Raw genomic sequence first — 23,085 nt, 5'->3', positions numbered from 1 at the left:
TGCTCTCCGCTTTGCCCCAGCTACAGCCTCAAGTGTGGTTTTTCAGTAGAAGCTAATAAAGAGACAGAGGCACATTTGGCTTCTGCCCTCCTCCCCCCAGAGGAAATAAGACTTTTGTTGCTAGCTGCCCTGGAATCTACCCAGACTCATGGCCATCCCATGCACAACTGAAGGAAACAATGCTGCCCGGTCCTGCACCGTCTGCGTGTCTGGTTGTGAATCAGTCTATTGAGATCCAGAAGGTTTTCATTGGTTGGTTTTTGGAGGCCTTTTTCTTGGTTTATCTTAGTCTAAAAGTTCTGCTGAAACCTGTTTAGTTTCATGGCAACATACAGTCACCACTGACAGACAGGTGGTGGCTGTACTCGAGCTACATTGGCCAGGAATTGAACCTGGGTCTCCTGCACGGAAGGCAAGAATTCTGCCATTGAACCACAGATGCCTCCTAAACATTGATCATTAGTTGTCAGGTTTCTCCACTTGGGGGGTAGGGGTGGAAGTTGGTGGTAAACAGGAAGTAGGGGGAGCTTCCATGTCACTGAAGATACATTTCCTGTATTTTTTATGAGAATTTTAAAAAAATAATAATAATTTTAACTGCATTGATTAAGATCACTCTGTTTCCACTCCATCTTCCACTCGGTCACAATTCCCCTCATGCCAAGTGGCACTGGAGTGGCTCCAGGCATTTTCGAGATTCAGCAAGGGAAGTTGAATCAAGATACATTTACTTTGAGATTAGTGAAATATAGTCCCTTCCATGTATAGCTCATATTTGCCAACTTTTCAGGTGTAGAAAGGCTTCTACTAATGCTTCTATAGCCCTCTTGGGTTTGATGGTGTTGGGCCAGAAATTGAGTGGCAATATTGAATGTATTCTGTGATGAACTGTCCATATTTGGGAAGCTGAGAAGAAACTAGGCTTGTAATATATAGAGCCATTAACAACACATATAAAATTGAGTATAAAATTGTTGTTACTGTTGCTGTTAGGTGCTTTTGAGTTGGTTCTGACTCATAGAGACACCGCGTACAACAGAACTAAATGCTGCCCATCTCTGCGCCATCCTCAATTATTGTTGTTATGCTTGAGCCCATTGCTGCAGCCACTGTGTCAATCCATCTCATTCAGGGTCTTCCTCTTTTTCCCTGAACATTTACTTTACCAAGTATGATGTCCTTCTCCAGGGACTGATCTCTCCTGATAACATGTCCAAAGTCTGTGAGACGAAGTCTCGCCATCTTGGTTCTAATGAGCATTCTGGTTATATTTATTCCAAGACAGATTTGTTCCATCTTTTGGCAGTCCATGGTATATTAAACATTCTTTGCTAACATCATAGCTCAAAGTTGTCAATTCTTTCCTTCTGTCTTTCTTATTCATTGCTCAGCTTTTGCATGCATATGAGGCAATTGAAAATACCATGGCTTGGGTCAGGCACACCTTAGTCCTTAAAGTGACATCTTTGCTTTTTAACACTTGAAAGAGGTCTTTTGCAGCAGATTTGGCCAAAAAAAATTGTAGTTACATCATATCCTGAATTTTATAATGTTTGTGGTATTTGCTTAAAAATGTAATTTGCTTTGACTTATTTTTTCATATTAAATAAATATTTACCTTCATAGCTAATTTTGTGCTTGCAATATTGAATCTGTTTTATTAAAGAGGAGTCCCAAACTTTAAGCCTGCAAAATGTTGAGCTATTTATCGACGCTAGATAATGATGTACACACAGGACTACAATGCAGAATTACAATGTAGAAACAGGAAAAACATGGGGGTCATAATATAAAAGTCTTGTAATTGTGTTCTTGGGCCATTTAAATAGAACAATGAATTAAATGATAGAGTAATGATGCGTATTATACTTCTTCAAAACATCTGAATAGAGTATGCAGCTATTAAAAACATGTCCAAACTATGTTAAACATGGAATATATTATATGATCTCACACGTAAATGCAATAAGGAGGATGTAAAATTGTGCTTAAAAACTAGTTGCCATTATTTTAAAATATTGCAAGAGAGGCAGTTAACAAGAACGTTACACTTTGGTTAATCTCTATATATTTATTCCTGTAGTCGAAATACTAGCAGGAAAAACAAAGCTCTTTAATATTGCTCTTTTCAGATTGCTTGTAAAAATCCTTTAAACTTGCACATGAATACATAATTCACTCTGAAACAAATTCTGAGGTGTGTGCTGGTGACTATGCTAAAGAATATTTTCAAAGATCACTGTGTCAGCTTCCTATGTCTGCTATAGGAGTTTCCTATAACAAACTACTGTAACTTTAGTGTCTTAAAACAACAGAAATTTATTATTTTACATTTCTGGAGGTCAGAAGTCTTAAATGAGTTTCATCAGGTTAAAATCAAGATGTCAGCAGGGCTAAATTTGTTCTGGAGGCTCTAGGAGGGAATCTTGTCCTTATCTTTTCCAGCTTCTAGATGCTGCCTGCATTCCTTGGCTCGCAGCTCTCTTCCTTCATCTTCAAAGTCAGCAATGCCAGGTTGAATCCTTCTCACACGGAATCACTCTTGTGAATACATTGGGCCCATCCAAATAATCCAGGATAATCTCTTCATTTCCAGGTCAACTGATTAGGAACCTGAATTTCATCTGCAACCTTAATTCTCCCTTGTCATGTAGCCTAACATAGTTCCAAATTCCAAGGATCAGGACATGGACATCTTTGGGAGACCATTATTCTGCCTACCGCAATCATTAATCAATTGCCTTGTCTTTTGGTGCCATTCTTTAGCTATGAGTCTATAAATAAGCAATATACAATCCTCACTACACCAAGAACATAAAACATTCTCAAAAGCAATACCAACCTGAATGCAGCTATAGCCAGTAAAAGTTGTTTTATCTGCTCAGAAAAGCTCTTACAATCTCACATCTCACCAGCCAAGCCTTGACTCATGCTGGTTCAATTGTTGCATCCCATCACCCCTCTCTTTGGGCACAATGATGAGTTCGAAACTGACCGTTTGACCCAAACTAAGTCTTTTTTTTAAGCCAGTTGCAGAGTTTTTCCCTGGTTTTTTTTTTTTTTTTTCCTTTGAGCTGCCAAGGAAAGCAACTATTCTTTTTCTGTCAGGACTTGGTAAAAATGAGCTTTAGACAATACTAAATCCATGTTCCCCCTGCCTGGAGAAAAACCCATCTGCAGTAGGCAAGATTAAGACCAGCCTGCTGACCGAGGCAGAAATATGTGTGATGAGGGTGGTTGTGTATGTGTGTGAAAGAGGTAGAGAGAAACAGGGGAAAGAAAAAACAGAGAGAAAGAGACCGATGTGAGGTTGTTCAAGTCTCTGTTTCCATTCATCCCAAAGGCCATTTTTATCCCTTTCCCTCTTGGTTATGTGATCACATCAGTCTTCTGTTTGTTTCAGGTTTTTTACATTGGGTTTCTGTCATATGCATCCATAAGACTCCAACCAAAATAGATTTTGTGTAATTTTGTTATATGCTGAGCACTGAATATCAAAGGGATAAATAAACAACTAGAAAGCTAGAGTTCTTTCAGAACATAAAAACCAAAGAGCAGCTCTTTATATCGAACACTGGGGATCACTCTTAAGTGTTATCTGGTAGCAGTAATGCCACATCTTTTTGTTACTGAGAGTCTTTGATCTATGGTAGGCATCAGCCATGGTGTCTTGAAGACCTCCAATATGCATTGCCTACAGTGAACAAATAATTGCGAATGTTTTCAGTACACATCACATCCCCTAACATAGCCAGTTTATAAAATGGAAATAAAGCCCCTGGACTCACCCAGAAGCTAAAAGCAGTGTATGTGGAGAGAGAGGTAAAATGACAGCTACACAAATTATTCCTTTAAAGTAAATATTAGGGAGATCTTCCTTATCATCTTATATTGCCAGTGGAATTAACTGCACTGAGTCAATGAATATATGATGAACAAATAGTTATAAGCCCGCAAGCTAGACTGTGGGTCATTCAAGATAGCAATAACCTACAGTTATTGCTGCTTCATGACCTATCTACTCTAGTGTTTCTTCAGGCTATGTGCTCTGATTGAAATTTTATTTGACAAATTAGGTCCTAGCCCATCCCTCATAAGTGGAAATCAACTGGCTGGAAAAGGTGATAGATTCTGAGGGGAGGGGAGACACAATATTGGCAGAGTGTATGTGTCTCTCCATCCTAACAGGAAATTGATGTCTGTGAATAGTTCTTCCAGAGACCATACGAGTGAGGGATGGGATTAACACATGTGACCAGGGTTGAACAATGTCAGTGTATTAGCCTTGTTGTGCCCTTGAAGCAAGTATAAGACTTCAGGCTTCCCAACACATCCAGGATCTTTTTCACTAATAAGCACCTGAAGAAGGCAATTCCTCTGGATTTATCTCTTTATCTGGTACAGTCATCCAGAAGATTGCATCTAGAATCAAATATGAATTACACCACTGGGTCTTTGCTACTGCTACTGCTTCTTTTATAATTATAATAAATTACATACAGAAGAGTATAAGTTCTGCAATTCTTCCTCACCATTGCAATTACAGTTCAACAGTAACATTAATCATACCCAGACTTTAAGCAAATTAATTAAATGAAACAGTGTGAGAGACCTCTCCAAGTACCATAGCCTCTATATTTGCTTTAATTTTTTTTCATTAACATTCCATTTCAGCTCCATCAGTTACTATTGTGCAATATAAGGCCTTACGTAGGAAGAAATCCAGAGAAAGAAACTCCTGGCAAAGGGTTACTGTACTTGTAAAAGACTTTATATATGGCCTCAAAATATTTGCTGTTTCATCCTTGGGGTCATATAAAGCTTAAAAGGCTCACCACTGCACTGTGCCAAACCCTTTGGTGTTATTTACAAGTATCCACAGGGCATGAATACTTTGAAAGTCAAAGAAGCCAAAGTGATTTAGAAACTTAAATAAGGAGCCAACGAATCGTGATTTTCCTTCTTTACCCAAATAAAAGGCACCACATGAGAAATAAATACTTATGAAGAACCAAAGTCTCCTCAATCTTAACTGTTATATTCCAAATGAAATGATGACATAACTGAGGAATATATTATGCCTTACACCAAAGAGAAATTTGGTAGAAAACAGAGTATAGAACAATCATTGCGTTAGTCACGTAATTTTCATGGGGAGAAGTCAGCGCTCAGGTTCTCTAGTTAGCTTTCCAAAATCATATACAAACTCTGGAAAGAAAGTGAGTCAGAAATGAGAGGCAGGTAGCCCACGAGTGGTTGTTGTTGTTAGTTGCCATTGATTCAAGTCCAACTCTTGATGACTCCATGGTTGTAGAGTAGAACTGCTCCAGAGGGTTTCCAAGGCTGTGACCTTTGGGAATCGACTCAACAGCAGAAATACAAGCGGACGGCTTTAACAAACAAATTTATTTCTCACAGTTCAGGGGGCTACAAGTTTGAATTTACGGCATCAGCTCTAGGGGAATGATTTGTCTCCCTTTGGGCTCTGAGGGGAGGTTCTTGTCTCTTCATCTTCTGTTCCTTGGTGCTGTTCATGTGACATGGCATCTATCTTCCTCCCTCTGTGCTTCTTTGCTTCTGTGCCTAATCCGCTCTTTCTATATGTCAAAGGTGATTGGCTTAAGACACACTCTACACTGATACGGCCCCATTAACATCACAAAGAAAACCCTATTCACAAATGGAATCATATCTACAGGTATAACCTGTTAGCATGAAGCTGATTCAGACCCATAGTGACCCTGTAGGACAAAGTAGAACTGCACCCTAGGGTTTCCAAGGCTATAGATCTCTACTGAAGCAGACAGCCACATCTTTCTCCCACGGATCCGCTGGTAGGTTCGAGTTGCTGACCTTTCGGTTAGCAGCCAAGCACTTAACCACTGTGCTACCAAGGCTCCTTCATCCCCAGGTGTAGGAGTTAGGATTTAAAACATATATTTTAGGGACACACAATTTAACCTATAACAGTGTGTAATTCCAGATATTGGCTAATGGTCAGACCAGGTTGTTTTCCACCAGAATATCTGGTTTACTTTTTATAATGAATGAAATCAGATAAATGATTACTAGAGCCCATATTTCATCTTACACTGAGCATGTACTGTTTAATAGAAATAAATATATAAGTGTAATAACAAAATTGTCATAGTTGTCACACATTTCATTTTAAGCTTATTTAAAGGAAATGAGATCAAATTTCTGCCCAATTTTCTATTTTCTTTTCAAATATATTTTGACAATATTTGTTGTAGCCTTCATTAGGAAGTTTTCTTAGCCAAAGAATTTCACTGGTTTTCAATTTACTGTTTAAAAATTATGCAAAATATAATCAAAATTGCCTGTATATTTGAATCAACTCATATTTTGATACAAAATATTCTGTTGCCATAGATAAATAATTTAAATAAGATCATTGACTGGAACTGGTAAAATACATTCACTCTATCTTACTTCATAGTGAAATACTTTTCTGGACTATGAAATTAGAAAAATGTCAAGTAGTTCAAAAATACTATCTGGTTATTATTTTCCATTGACTTAATGTCTACCATCTTTCTTTTAAGAGATAGAAAATTATTAAATTAAAATTAGAGGTATATTCTTTTCCTCTGTCTGTCTAACATTAACACATTGCAAGAAGGAAGACAAGCTAAAATAAAGGGAAATAAGGAACATGGATGATTTTACCCACTAGACAGAGGAGACATTCTCTTTTCATGGTTCTTTTCAATTCTGTTTACAATTCCCTTCAAGGTATGCAAAGGATACCTTTAGCTGAGTAAATACTGCTTCGTCATATGACTGATAGATTTAATACTGGATTTAATCAGGAACTGCAGTAAGCCAGCAGTTTCGAGCACCGGGCTTCCTTCGGCCATCTCTTTGAGGACAAAATATGTCCCAAATAGAGAGGTCAAGTCCAACCACAACATCAAGCATAGAGAAAAGATGCCATAGGTACCATATTCAATTCTTTGATGACCAAGATCCCACTCTTTTTTGTTTCAGTACTATTTTTAGTAAAGCGATAATAGGTAACATTTCCATTCCTGGGGTTTTGTGAAAATGTAGGATATATATATAATTTAAGACATTCTAATAAATTTTTCTGAGTACAAAGAAAGCAAAACATAAATGGGCTCCTATCTACCTGTTGTTAGTTACCATCAAGTTGATCCTGATTCATGGCCACCTCATGTGTACAGAGTAGAACTGCTTCATAGGGTTTTCAAGGTGGTGACCTTTCAGTAGCAGACCTGTCTTCCACAGCACCTCAGGGGGGAGGGGGATTCGAACTGTCAATCTTTTAGCTAGTAGTAGAACGCTTAACCATTTGAGCCACCCAGGGGCTCTTCCTATCTACCTAGACACCATATCGGTACTACTGGTCATTCAATAATAGTTTTGTTCTTAGGTGGCTTCGAGTCGGCTCCAAATCATAGCAACCCTATGTACAACAGAACAAAATATCACACCATTCTTACAATCATTGTTACCTTGAGCCCATTTTTACACCCACTGTCAATCCATCTCATTAAGGGCCTTCTTCTTTTATAGTGACCCTCTATTTTACCAAGCATGATGTCCCATCAAAGCCATAATAGTGAACCATGAGTTCAAGGCATGCCCAAAAGATTCATGGAAGACTCCCTGCGAGTATACAGGCTGATTTCTCATTACTGAATCTCTATAACATGACAAAGTTTAGGCTTTTGCTTCTGGTATGATTTACCAATGCACTTACAGTTCTCCCATTTGGTATATCATTTAAGAAGGACCATCCCTTCTGAATAAAGAAGAGTTTTTTCTTCATCTTATTTGGCTGTAGTCCATAAAATCCATGTGAGAAGCCAAAAGCTAACACATATCTCCAGGGTTCTCGAGCACTGACAGATGTAGTGGATCAACACCTGACCCTCAGGACAGAGGAAATCTGAACCTTACTTGCCTTCTCAAACTACTACCTGAAGAACACACTGGGTCCCCTTGCCACTGGAGAACTCGGTGTATTTCTCACCACTGCTAATTTGAACTAGATACCTAATTAGGACACAGATGATTTAAAAATATAATGAAAATCACAATAGGTGTTGTGGTGCTTAATTTAAAATGTTCAGACCCTCTCTCTGTTCCAAATAAAAAACATCTCTGTAAACAGGAATAAGAAAAGTAATAATTCACTTGTCCAAGAATCACACAGAGAATGAAACACATAGGTTAAAAAAATATGCATCATGGGAAACTGATACTCAAGAGCAAGAAAATTTAATGATGTGTTCTGGCAATAAAAGGAAAGAGAAGTTATGGCTTAAATTGAAAAATCTCCAGATGGTGGGAATGTGGCATGCTATTATTCTTTGAAAGAATATTTCTAGGTAAGGGAATTGAAGCAACTTGCTTAATTCATTAATTAGGCCATACTAATTGATAAAAATGAGGACATGGTTTCTATTTTCTAGAAGCTAATGTATTAAATTAGGCTTGATTTATCATTCTTGTTCATATCACACCCTCTCTTGTGGGGGTGTGTGGTTATGTGTGTTTAAGGAATTAAAACATATGCAATACTGTCTAGAACAAGTCTGATGAAAGAAAACCAAAGGTCACAGAGGACAGGAAACAAACAAACAAAAAAAAACTCATGGGATTGCAGTACCCAACAAAAAGATGACTTAGACACAAGGGCGAATGATGATCAAAGAACCAAATACTGTAAACATGGGCCTCTTAATAATAATCTCTGCAGATAAATCATTAGTTTTGATGATTATAGGAGATCCTGAAAGAAGTTTGAGAAATGGTAAAAATGTATAACACTAAGAGCAAAACATATCAAGAAGAGTTGACTAATTAAGTTATCACTCTTAGTGGGTGGATGAAATCCCTCTCATGCTCTGAGTAGGATGGTGTACTGGTACAATCCTTCTAGAGAAAAGAAATTGTTTGGGCAGTATTTCTTCAAAAGCTCTTAATCTACTTTATTCATTTAGATCTACACGGTCCATATCCAACAGTCATTACCAAAGTTTTGTGCAAAATATTCTGTTGCAAGAATGTAAATTTTGGCATTTAGCACTTGAAGAAAATAAGAGACAATACAGATGTCTGGTAAAGGAGGGATGGTTAAACTGTTTTGCTACAATCATACAATGGAATTCCAATGATCTCGCAGAAGAATATTTATAATAAGGAAATAGTCATTACATATTGTTCAGCAAATTGGCTTGTTAAAAGACCCAGGAAACTATCTAAAGCAAAACAGCTCTGGAGTCAGAGGGTCTGCATTAAAAGTTTATATTAAAATTTGCATCTCTAGCCCTTATTGTAATGCGCCCTGGTGGTGCAATGGTTAAGCAGTTGGCTGCTCACCGAACCACCAACTGCTCCCAGAAGAAAATACCTGGCAATCTGGTCCCCTGAACACTACAGCCTAGGAAACCCTATGGGGAAGTTCTGCTCTGTCCTACAGAATCACTGTGATTTGAAATCAACACAACATACAGCAGCACTTACTATGTAATCTGGCAAACTGTTCAGATTTCCAATTATTTTTTCCTTATAAGAGGAATAATTATACTTTTCATACCTCATTATATTTTTTGGAAACTACACAAATAATGCGTTTAATGTTCCCAGCATATTCCTTGCTAAATAAGTGTTAATAAATGCTACCAATAAGATAGCATAGCTGGACAATGAATCATGAAGACCGAAGAAAAACTGATGCCTTTGAACTATGGTGTTGGTGTAGAATATTGAATATACCATGGACTGCCAGAAGAACGAACAAATCTGTCTTGGAAGAAGTACAGCCAGAATGCTCCCTAGAAGCTGGATGGCAAGATTTCATCTCATCTACTTTGGACATGTTATCAGTAGGGACCAGTCCCTGGAGAAAGGCATCATGCTTGGTAAAGTAGAGGGTCAGTGAAAAAAAGGAAGACTCTCATCAAAATGGATTGACACAGTGGCTGCAGCAATGGGTTCAAGCATAACAATGATTGTGAGGATGGTGTAGGACCAGGCAGTGTTTTATTCTATAGTACATAAGGTCACCATGAGTTGGGACCAACTCTGTGGCACCTAACAACAGCAACAGAATAGCATAAAAAATATACATGTATATATCTTTTGATGTCTATTATTGATACTGCAGAGTCTCTCCCTGGTTGATCCAAACGGTTAAGCACTCAACTACAAGCCAAAAGGTTGGTGGTTTGGACCCACCCAGAGGTGCCTCAGAAGACAGGCCTGACAACCTGCTCCTGAACAGTCACAGCCTCGAATACCCTTTGGAGCAGTTCTACTCTGCACACATGGGGTCACCATGAGTCAGAATAGACTCTATGGCAAAAAACAGCACTTGATGCTGGTAAGGTGTACATGCAGTTATAAACCTCCGCTGTTAGTATGTTTATCTCTGTGGTGTTTACATGGCTTTATATGTGATGTTTGCTGTGTTTGTTTTGGTATAACTGCGTTCACTTAATTTTCTACATGGAGGAGCTTATCCATCAGGAGGTCTGTAGCAATAAGACACCTAAATAAATAAATAAAAACCTTAAAATCTCATTTACTTAAAAAATTTTCTCATTTATTTTATAGATCTTTGGGGAGTCAGCAGAGATATCTGCTAATCATTGTCACTCAGATACCTGGGCTACTGGATTAGCCACTGGGCAAACACTGAAAATCCCAAGCCAGGGGAAAAGAGAAAACTGCTTCTTCCTCAATCTCTGAAAGCTTCCGATCAGAAGCGACACACAATGTCTTTGCTAATATTTCATCTACAAAGTCACCCACGGGCCCAGGAAGGATCTCTTGTATATTCTGGTAAGCTGCTCAAAAATTTCCAACTTTTTTAAAAAGGGGCAATGATTACACTTCACCCTACCTCATTATGTTTTTGTGAAACTAATCTCAAAATATATTACTATATAAAAATTATTGCTACTAAAACTATAAACGATATGTTTAAGTCAAGAAGTATTTAGAACTAATGTGCAGCCTGTCATAAACCATTATAAGTTTTTGAGCAGAACGTTGATAGGAGAAAAGAGAAAGTACTTTTTTTTTTTTTTTTGGTATAGTAATTCTGTGTATTCCTTCCATCTTCCTTTGATGCTTCTTGCATCATTTAATATCTTCCTGTAGAATTCTTCAGTATTGAAACTCAAGTTTTGAGTTTTTTCTTCAGTTCTTTCAGTTTGAGAAATGCTGAGCATGTTCTTCCTTTTTGGTTTTCTATCTCCAGGTCTTTGCACATGTCTTCTCGAGCTGGCCCTTTGGAATCTTCTGTTCAGCTCTTTTACTTCATCATTTTTTCCTTTTGCTTTAGCTACTTGACCTTCAAGAGTAAGTTTCAGAGTCTATTCTTACATCCATTTAGGTCTTTTCTTTCTCTCCTGTATTTTTAATGATCTCTTGCTTTCTTCATGTATAGTGTCCCTGATGTCATTCCACAATTCGTCTGGTCTTCAGTCATTAGTGTTTAATAAGTCAAATCCATTCTTGAGATGGTCTCTAAATTCAGATGGGGTGTACTCAAGGTCAAACTTTGGCTCTCGTGGACTTGTTCTAATTTTCTTCAGTTTCAGCTTGAACTCGCATACAAGTAATTGATGGTCTGATCCACAGTCGGCCCCTCACCTTGTTCTGACTGAAGATATTGAGCTTTTCCATTGTCTCTTTCCACAGATGCAATTGATCTGATTCTTATGTATTTCATCTGGAGAAGTCCATGTGTATACTTGCTGTTTATGTTGGTGAAAAAAGGTATTTGCAATGAAGTCGTCGGTCCAGCAAAATTCAATCACATGATCTTCAGCATCATTTTTATCACCAAGGCCATATTTTCCAACTACCAACCCTTCTTGTTTCCAACTTTCGCTTTCCAATCACCAGTAATTTTCAGTGCATCCTGATTGCACGTTCTATCAATTTCACACTGCAGAAGTCGGCAAAAATCTTCAATTTCTTCATCTTTGGTCTTAGTGCTTGCTGTGTAAATTCAAATAATAGCCATATTAACTGGTCGTCCTTGTAGGCATGTGGATATTGTCTTATCACTGATAGCCTTGCACTTCAGGATAGATCTTGAAATGTTATTTTTGACAGTGAATGCAACACTATTTCTCTTCAAGCTGTCATTCCTGGCATAGTAAACCATAAGATTATCCAATTCAAAATGACCAATACTCGTCCATTTCAGCTCACTAATGCCTAGGATATTGATCTTTATGCATTTCATTTCATTTTTGACGATTTCCAATGATCTTAGCTTCATACTTCATACATTCCAGGTTCTGATTATTAATGGATGCTTGCAGCGGTTTCATCTCATTTTGAGCTGTGCCACATCACCTAATAAAGGTTCTAAAAGTTATAATGACTATATGGAACCCTGGTGGCTCAGTGGTTAAGATCTAGGGCTGCTAATCAAAAGGGTGGCAGTTCTAATCCACCAGCCAATCCTTGGAAAGCCTATGAGGCAGTTCTACTCTGTCCAGTAGGGTCGCTATAATTTGGACTCCACAGCAGCTGGTTATATAAGATGCATCTAATTAAATGAAAAGAAATTTATGTGGAATAAGGGAATCATAGGATTAATAGAAAACTTAAGAGCTCATCAAGTTATTCCTTTATTTTCAAAACGTAATCATCAAGCTCAGTCATCGCCAGCAGAAGCAAGTAATCTAATTTAATTTCTGCTGGGAAAAAGTCTTCCCCTGGCCCCTGAGTAACTTCAGTACAGACAATCCCTGGCGTTATGAATGAGATCCCTCCTTACGGTGTTTTTAAGGCGAATTTGTAGGTGAGTCGGAGCAGGTATATAGGGTTCTTATTTAGCCTTACTTTAGTGCAAGAAAAGCCTTGAAAGCCTTTGCAATGATTTAAAACCTGCATGTACAGCAGGTGAAGGTGATTATGACATAGAATTTTTTGTGAGTAGGGGTTGGTTCGGAAACCCTGGTGGCGTAGTGGTTAAGTGCTATGGCTGCTAACCAACAGGCCAGCAGTTCGAATCCACCTGGCGCTCCTTGGAAACTCTATGGGGCAGTTCTACTCTGCCCTATAGGGTCGCTATGAGTCGGAATCGACTCAATGGCAGCTGGTTTGGTTTTTGACTTTTTTTTTTTTTTTTTTTTTGGTTTAGGGGTTGGTTCAATCATTTTAAAGTGAGGGCAAATTTACATAACATTAAAGGGCGAGTGAGAGTTGTCCGTAAATAGACGTTTGTAACCCGGGGACTTACCATACTATGTTCTACTAGAATTTTTTTTTTTTTTCTTTACCCCAGCTGGTGAGCGGATGAGGCTCTCGGGCTTGGGAGCCGATGGGCCTTGTAATTGCTTTCCTCACTCATGTAACCACAGCTGCAGTTTCATTCATAAATTGCAAAGCTAATCCTTTAAAATGTTTCATATTGGCTATTTGCTTCAAAAAATTCCACGCCAATGAGTTTGCAGGTGTAGCTCTATGAGATAGGAAGGGTCTCTGATCATGGATCCCAGCACTGGACTGGCTGTCATAAATCCTTGATTTTCATTCTCAGATTTGTTACATTTTGTTATGGTTCCTTGGGAAATCACTTCACTCCTCAATACCTCTGTTTCCCTCCTAGGAAACTAGAAAAGCTTATTTTTTATTTCTAAAGTACTTCAAGAGGCTTAAAAGAATTTAAAAAGATAAAAAGTACAGTTCTGTACACAGATTCAATACTTTTTAATACAATAAACTTTAAATATATTTCATTTCTTAAAAAGGGTAGCTAGATAAATTAGTGAAACTTTATAGAGAGAAGACATAAATATGTGTTTGAAGAAGAGTAAACGTAGCCAGGATTTATTAAAAACTGATAGATGAAGTTCAAAATGATATTCTTGTACTTGTTCTATGCATTAAGCGATTTAGAAACAAACAGAAAACTATTGGTGAATGTATATACTTAAGGTTATTTTCTGTATTTGGGACATATTTTATATTTTTTCTTATTTTTTCCATTGTATAATTGTTACTTTTAACCCCATAAAATGAAAGTATTTGCAAAAAGAAGTGTACACTTTGTTTCACTCTTTGGTTTGAAATATTATGTACATATCCCTATCTGTTTCTATTCTATTTAATTCTACTAGCAACATCACCGTTGGAGGTTTTCAGGATTTTACAGAATGCTGGCTCCTTAATTTAAATAATGTTTTAAGACATAAGACTGCCTGTGCTTTATCACTTTGCTAAGATAATTGCAAATATCACTGTACCTAAACTTTCCTAAACTAAATATAACTGGAAAGGATTCTGGAGAACAAAAATCTATTTTGAGATAAAGTCTTTCTCTTTCCTTCCCAAGATTTTCCTTTCAGAATAGAATTTTCCCCAGTATTATAACAAACATTTTAAAAGAGAAACTGATTAGCATTCCTGTGTCCATTTTTTTCTTTCACATGGCCGGGAGAAAATACATAAAGCTTTTTGCAAATGTAAAATTGGACCTCTAAAATAATTTATTTTTTATATTAGATTCTAAGTGCAGGTAAATAACAATAAATTGAGGGATATTAATGTTTAATCTTTTGGAAAATGTTTGAGTATCAGAAAATACTTTTGCAGGCTTAGGGTTTTCAACATAAAGAAAAAACATATATAATCAAAAATACAGGAAAAGACAAACGATGATGAAGATGTGCAGAAACTGGAACCCTTATACGCTGCTGGCGAGGATGTAAAATGCCACAGTCAAATCTGAATAGAAAAACAGTAGAGAGAATCAATGAAACCAGGAGGTGGTTTTTTGAAATGATCAATAAAATTGTTAAACTTCTAGCAAGGCTGATGAAGGAAAAAAAAAAAAAAAGACAGAAGATGCAAATACCTAAAATCAGAAATAAAAGTGGCAACATTAAGACCAACCCTACAGAAATAAAAAGGATCATAAGAGAATATTATGAACAATTGTGTGCTGTGATGTTAATTTTATCTATCAACTAGGCTATGGTTCCCAGTTATTCGGCAAAACACTAGTGTAGTTGCTCTCCTGGAGTAGTTACCGGTTCTAGTACCAGTTGCCATCCAGTTGACTCTGACTCTTGGCAACCCTATGTGTGCAGTGTTCCACAGGATTTTCAATGGCTGATTTTCCAATAGTAAATTACCAGATCTTCCTTCCAAGGTGCCTCTGGGTGAATTCAAACCACCAAACTTTGGGGTAGCAGCTGAGCATGTTAACTGTTTGTGACACCCAGGAACTCCACAGAGGAGTTATATGTGGTTAAATCAGCTGGCCCTGGGTAGAACAGATACCCTTCTCTAATGTTATGTAATGTAATGCAGTCTAGTGTAGTGCAGGGTAATGTAATGTCATGTAAATCACCTTCAGTAATGTAACGTAAGTAACATAATGTAATTCAATGCAATATAATACAGTGTGTTTTTTTTTTTTTTTTTAATCAATCAATGATTTGACAAGGGAGATTCTCTGGGGTATGGTCTACCTCCAGACTATAAACAGACATTTTGGCAGAACTCTCACTTCACTCTGCACTCTCCGTAGCATGGCCTATGCACTTTGGGACTTGCCACCTCCCAGAAGTACAAGAGCCAATTTCTTGAAGTAAATCTCTCTCTGTGTGTGAGTAGATACAGAGAGAGAGATACATCTCATATGTTTTGTTTCTCTAGAGAATCCTGACTAAGATATATGCTAACAAATTAGACAACCTAGATTAAATGGACAAACTTCTAGAAATGCATAAACTGCCTATACTGACTCAAGAATAAATAAATAAATGATCTTTATAAACCCAGAGCATGCAAAGAGATTGATTCAATAATCAAAAACCTTCCAAAACAGAAAAACCCTGGACCAGATGACTTCACTGAGGAATTCAACTAAAAAAAAAAAATTTTTTTTTTTTAAGAATTCTACTAGACATTTAAAAATGAATTGACCCAAATGCTTCTTAAGCTTTCCCAAAAAATACAAGAGGAGGGAACATTTTCTAACTCATTATATGAGGCTTACATTACTCTGACACCAAAGCTAGACAAAGACACCACAAGAAAAAAAATATGACAGACCAATATCCCTTATGAACACAGATGGAGAAATCTTCAACAAAATACTAGCAAACCAAATGTAAAACTATCTTAAAGGGATTAATAACCATGATAACTGAGCTTTATCCCAGGAATGCAAGATTGGTTCAATCTTAGGAAATCAGACAGCGTAATGCACCACAGTAATATAACAAAGGAAAAGACATACATGATCATCTCAACTGGCACTGGATTTTAACAAAATCCAACATCCTTTCATGATATAAACACTCAACAAGCTAGGGATGGAAGGGAAATTTCTCATCATGATAAAGGACATGCATGAAAAAACAATAGCTAAGATCATAGTCAGTGGTGAAAGACTGAGAGCTTTCCCCATAAGATCAGGAACAGACAAGGATGCCCACTCTCCCCACTGCTATTCAATACTGTACTGGAAGTCCTAGCCAGAGCAACTAGTCAAGAAAAAGAAATAAAAGGTATACAAATTGGAAAGGGAGAAGTAAAAATTATCCCTTTTCACTGATGACATAATCCTTTGTATAGAAAGCCCCAAAGAATCCACAAGAAAGCTACTAGAGCTAAGTGGCAGAATACAAAGTCAACACACAAAAATCAGTTCAGTTTCTATACATTGGCAATGAGCCTTCTGAAAAGGAAATTAAGGAAATAACTCTGCTTCCAATAGCATTTAAAAGAATAAAATATGTAGGACTAAATTTAACCAAATAAATGAACTGCTTGCACACTGAAAACTATAAAACATTACTGAAAGAAATTAAGAAGTCCTAAAAAAATGGAAGGACAATCCATGTTCATGGATTGGAAGATTTAATATTAATACGCTGATAGTTTCTATATATTCAATGCAAAACACATTTCCTATCAAAATTTCAACAGCCTTCTTTACAGAAATGGAGAAGTCAATCTTCAAACTTATACGGAACTGTAATTTAGAATGGTATCTGAATGGCCTGGAATAAGCAAAGCAATCTTGAAAAAGAACAAAGTAGGAGGACCTACATTTCCTGATCTCAAAGCTTCCTATAAAGCAAGAGTACTGGTACTGGTACAATGATAGATATATAGACCAATGGCATAGGGTTGAGAGTTCAGAAATAAACCCACACATTTATGGTCAATCGATTTTTGACAAGGGTGTTAAGTCCATTGAAGGGAGAAAAACAGTCTCCTTAATAAATCTTGCTGGGACAACTGGATTTTCATCTGCAAAGAAATCTGTACCCATACCTCATACCATATACAGAAATCAATTCAAAAAGGATGAAAGACCTAAATGTAAGAACTAAAACCATAAACCTCTCAGAAGAAAATAGAGGTGTAATGTTTTAAGACTTGGTATTTAACAATGGATTCTTAGATCTGACACCAAAAACATAAGCAACAAAATAAAACTAGATAAATGGGGCTGAATCAAAATTTAAAACTTTTGTTCATTAAACCCCGTCCCTGTAAATTGGGGAACTATATATCTGATACTCACAGCAACCCTATAGGGCAGAGTAGAACTGCCCCATAGGGTTACCAAGGCTGTAATCTTTGTGGGAGAAGATTGCCACGTCTTTCTCCTGCAGAGGAGTTGGTAGCCATTCAGTTAGCCACTGAGTACTTAACAACTGTGCCACCACGTGTTGGCGAGGATGTGGAGAAATTGGAATCCTTATCCATTGCTAGTGGAATTGTAAAATGGTACAGCTGCTGTGGAAAGCAGTTTGGAGGTTTCTCAAGAAGTTAAACACAGACTCATCATATGATCCAGCAATTCCACTCCTAGGTGTATGCCCAAAAGAATTGAAAGCAGGAAAACAAGCACATGCGCACCAATATCCATTGCAGCATTGCTCACAACAGCCAAAAGATGGAAACAACTTAAATGCCTATCAACAAATGAGTGTATAAAAAAAAAAATGTGGTATACACATACAATGGAATGTTACTCTGCCATAAAGAGAAATGAACTCCTGGTACATGCTAAAACATGGATGGGCTTTGGAAACCTTATGCTGAGTGGAATAAGTCATTCACAGGAAGACAAATATTGTTAGATCCCACTCACATGAAATGTCCAGAATAGGCAAATGTACAGAGATCAAAGTTTATTAGTGGTTACCAGGAGTGGAAGGGTGGGGGAAACAAGGAGTCTGTTAATCTTCTGTGAAGGGTGATGAGAAAATTTGAAAATAGATACTGATGATAGTGGCACAACATAAGGAATATAATTAATGCCACTGAACTGTACGTGTAAAAAATATTGAAAAGATAAATTTCTTATTATATATAGATACTTACCACAACAAAAATTTTTTAAAATGGCACAGTCACCTTAAAAACGTTTGGTTTGGTTTTCCTCAAAAAGTTAAACATAGATTTACCATATGACTCAGTAGTTTCACAACTAAATATATATATAAAAAAATATATATATATATATACACATATATATCTGCAAGATAAATAAAAACATATGTCCACACAAAACTCATACAAGAATATTTACAACAGCATAATTTGTAATAGCTAAAAAACAGAAACCACACAGATGTCCATAGGTTTATGGAAGGACAAACAAATGTGGTGTAATCATGCAATGCGAGATTACTCAGCCACAAAAAGGAATGAAGTGGTGTACACTCTCCAACACGTGTGAATGTTAAAAATGTGAAAGAAGCCAGATAGAAAGTCGACATAGTGGATGGTTCCATTTATATAAAATACCCAGGATATACAAGCCCATAGGAGACAGAAAGTCCTTTAGTCATTGCCAGGAACTGGGGAAACGGGGAGTAACTGCTAAAAGCATAGGGTTTCTCTTTGGAATGATGAAAATATCCTGGAGTTAGTGGTAAAAGTGGAATTCCGTGAGTATACTAAATGCCACCGAGTTGTGCATTTCAAATGGTGAATTTTATGATACGCGAATTATATCTCAATTTAAAAAAAAAAAACTTTTTTTAAGGAGAAAACTACAACAAAAAGTGAAATTTCTGGTCTAACATTAAGCCAAAGGAAGTCTCTCTCTTTTTCCTCCTTAGTGCACGAGATTGGTAGTAACTTCAATTACTAGTTTCACCGGAAGCATATTTCATATTAACTTCGGTATTTTCATCTGAGAGGTGAAATTGTATTTCTTATTTTGATAAATCAAAAAGAATGGAATGAGCTTTCCTCTAGATGGATTCTTTCTCCTCCAATTTGTACTTATCTGGTACCAAGAACACACCTCGAGGCTACACGCCTTCAAAAAGCAACAAAAGCTTATTCACAGCTGCAGTGCAAAACCCAAACCAACCATCTCCTCTAAACAATGTTATTTGGTTTCAGAAATGTCAGTGGACAATCAGACAGCCTCATGCAGACAGATTTGATTACACATCTGAACTGTTAAAAAAAAATGAACTGAATGAATTGTAACAGACCTCAAAGGGAAAGGAGACGGTTAGAGTGAGTGTGTGAGTGAGAAAGTCGGTGAGTGAGTATGTGAGTGTAGGAGCGAGTGAGTGTGTGGGTGAGTGGGTGAGAATGTGTGTCAGTGAGTGAGTGAGTGAGCATAAGTGAGAGAGTGGGTGAGTGAGTGAGTGAGTGTGTGTGAGAGAATGTCAGTGAGTGGGTGGACGGGTGGGTGAGAGATTGAGTGAGCGAGTATGTGGATGAGTGGGTGAGAGTGTGTGTCAGTGAGTGACAGTGAGTGAGAGAGTGGGTGAGAGATTGAGTGAGTATGTGGATGAATGGGTGAGAGTGTGTGTCAGTGAGTGAGTGACAGTGAGTGAGAGAGTGGGTGAGTGAGTGAGTGTGTGGATGAGTGGGTGAGAGTGTGTGTCAGTGAGTGAGTGGGTGAGTGTAATGAATGAGTGAGTAAGAAGTGAGTGTATCAGGGAGTGAGTGAGAGATTGAGTGAGTGTGTGGATGAGTGGGTTAGAGTGTGTGTCAGTGAGTGAGTGGGTGAGTGGGTGGATGGGTCAGTGAGTGAGTGAGAGAGTGAGTGTGTCAGTGGGTGAGCAGGTAGATGGGTGGGTGAGTGAGTGACTAAGTCAGTGAGTGAGTCAGTGAGTAAATATGTGAGTGTGTGAATGAGTGAGAGATTGAGTGAGTGAGTGAGTGAGGCAAAGAACGAAAGAGAGTGAGATCATATTTCTTCACGTATTTTACTCAAGGTAAGTGGATTTAGCATATTATATTAGCATTAATAATTCATAATAATAATCTTACAAATATTAGTAATAACATATTATATTACTATATTACTCTGAAAAGGGTAATCTTCCCTTATTTAGGGATCTAAGTTCTTTTTTAAATAGATAGATATGAATAGAGCTCATTTAACTCACAGGACTAGGAGGTAATGACAAGGCCCCAGAGGCCTCACTTACCCCTTCCAGAGCAAGGCAGAGTCGAGCTTCCTTGGCACTTCTTGATGCTCTCCTCAGCTGACAGTGGGCAGGAACGTGGGTGTTCACACTTTTTCCCATACCACCCTACTTTGCAGTCACATCTTCCACAATTACACTGCCCATGGCCTTTATAATGAGAGTAGTAAGAAAAAAAATATATAAAGATAATGAAGTCAGGATTAGTTTTCATCCTAACAGTGAATGTCACAAATGAGTCAGGATCTTAATTAAAACAATATGAAACAATAAGGCAAAAGAGCATTTTTTTGCAGTTCTCAAATAACTGATTTATATTAATTGATCATGAAGGGTAAAGAAAATCAACATGCCCAGGTAAGACAAAAATTTTGGTAGAGTTATAAACTTCAATCTATCAAAATCCAGATGCATACAACTTTATCGATCTGCTGGGGCCTAAAAGGAGTATTTGGCATTTGATGGATTTGGCAATTAATTCGTGTGAAAGGGAGCCACAGGAAATGGAAAACAACTTATTTTGGAAACAAGATCGTCATCTTCTGGAGTTCCACTCATTTTATTTTAATTGGCTTATTTACTACACATGGTGAGATCAGCCTAGGGACCCTTAGCCTAAAACCAGTCACCTCTGTGGAGTTCACAATCCTTGAAGACCACTTTAGTATACAAAAAAGAGGTGAAGGAAGAGATTACATTTCTTTACACATGGACACAGAACCCATAAAGAATGGCGATGAGTCGTGGTATGGTACAGCAAAAGCACATCTAGATTATCGATAAAATAAGTGGGTTCACGCTCTGATTCTGCTACATACAGAGTTGGGCTGATCCAATGACCAGCATTTTGAGGTTTTCTTTATTTTTAAATGGGACAGTGATACTTGATTTAGTCATATTTATCCTAAAGTACATTCTACATCCTAAAATGCTATATAATGTGAGTTACCATTATTTTTATTCATTTGATGACACTATGTAACCAAGTAGGACTGTAAAGGAAAACATGATGATTTCAAAGGAGCTTCTCTTAGCTCCCAATACACATTCAGATGTTCATTACAGAAGCTGAATAAAGTGAAGAATTGAGAGAAGAATTTTAAAGGAAGTGGAATTTCACTTTTTATAAAACAAATCAAGTACAATACTAATGGATGAAAATCATGCCACCACTTGCCTTTGGCATGATATTTACATATGTCATGCAATATGGAAGTTGACCTTCAGTGAAAACCAGCCTGTTCTATTAATATTCTATGAGATTCTGTGGGAAGATGTCCATCTTCTGAAGTTGAAGGTATTAGATAAACTATATACGTTGAAGTTTTTTCATAATTTATTAATTTGGTTCTTTATGGGCAAATCATAAAACCATAGAAGGTGAAAGTGGAGTGAGATATTAGGGATCATTTGATCCAAATCTCTCAATTAACATTAAAATAAATTCAACGAACATTTCATAAGTACCAACTATGTAGTAGAGTCTAGTCAACAAGAAATGTATGTCATCATTAACTCCCAGAGCTCATCATTTTAAGAGAAAGTCTAATGATTAATAAATATGCATGACATGTGACTATGACCATTTAGACTTTCAAATATGATACTGTTTTATTATAATAGTTTATTATTAATAATAATTATGTATCAGAGATTATTGATTCTTATGACTTTTTGCCATTTTCTCAGCTTAAGTTCCTGCCTGTCTTCCCAACCTTCATTGGATATAGGGCAAAAGTTGCAAACAGAGTTATGTTGTAAATCCAACTGTGATGGATTGAATCGTGTCCCCCCAAACTGGCTAGGCCCATGATTCCCAGTGTTGTGTGGTTGTTCTTCATTTTGTGACCTGATGTAGTTATCCAATATGTTGTAAATCCTAGCCTCTATGATGTTAATGAGGCAGGTTAGAGGCAGTTGTGTTAATGAGGCAGGACACAATCCACAGGATTAGGTTGTGTCTCAAGTCAATCTCTTTTGAGATATAAAAGAGAGAAGTGAGCAGAGAGGAGAGGGAGCTCATTATCACCAAGCAAGAGGAGCCAGGAGCAGAGTGTGTCCTTTGGACTCAAGGTCCCTGTGCTGAGAAGCTCCTAGACCAACGGAAGATTGATGACAAGGACCTTACTCCAGACCTGACCTGGAGATGGCTCCATAAAGTAGGACCCCTAGCCTCCTAAACTATGAGAGAATACATTTTTGCTTGTTACAATCATCCACTTGGGTTATTTCTGTTACAGCAGTAGTAGATAACTAAGATAACATCCATAAGTAAAAGTTCTTAAAACACATTTAACTTTTAAAGTACTATCCATTCCATTGTTTTATAGGAGTCAGTGGATTTGAAATCCTTGGAGAAAGTGGTTTTATTTCAGGGAGAGTTAGATTTGCTATGAAGAAACTGGACAAAGTACAGGACATGCTGCCATTTATAGAAAACTGGCTGACACTTTTAACAATACAATTAAAAAAAATAGTTGGAATAAAGAGCGATAAAGGCTTTATTCATGAAAGTTTAAATGCTGTAAAAGTAAGAAGACACCATCCAGCAGCTGAGGATGCTAGGAAATCCCTAACTACCCCGACAAACACCACCTGCTGTGGTCCACCTGCATCCACATACAGTGACGTACACCTGTCC

The 23,085-nt window shown here is 37.3% G+C and overlaps 1 protein-coding gene across 1 annotated transcript in view; it reads right to left on the bottom strand.

Moving 5' to 3' along the window:
- Positions 1 to 23,085, bottom strand: part of ITGBL1 (integrin subunit beta like 1) — a 271,140-nt gene that overhangs the window by 79,655 nt on the left and 168,400 nt on the right. Inside the window, exon 7 of the mRNA XM_049867217.1 lies at positions 20,448 to 20,594. Within this exon, the coding sequence (XP_049723174.1) occupies positions 20,448 to 20,594 (147 nt within the window). The remainder of the gene's footprint in view (positions 1 to 20,447; positions 20,595 to 23,085) is intronic.

The sequence above is a fragment of the Elephas maximus genome, chromosome 23, assembly GCF_024166365.1.
Source record: "Elephas maximus indicus isolate mEleMax1 chromosome 23, mEleMax1 primary haplotype, whole genome shotgun sequence".
Classification (NCBI taxonomy): domain Eukaryota; kingdom Metazoa; phylum Chordata; class Mammalia; order Proboscidea; family Elephantidae; genus Elephas; species Elephas maximus.
This window is presented reverse-complemented; position numbering and strand designations above follow the sequence as displayed.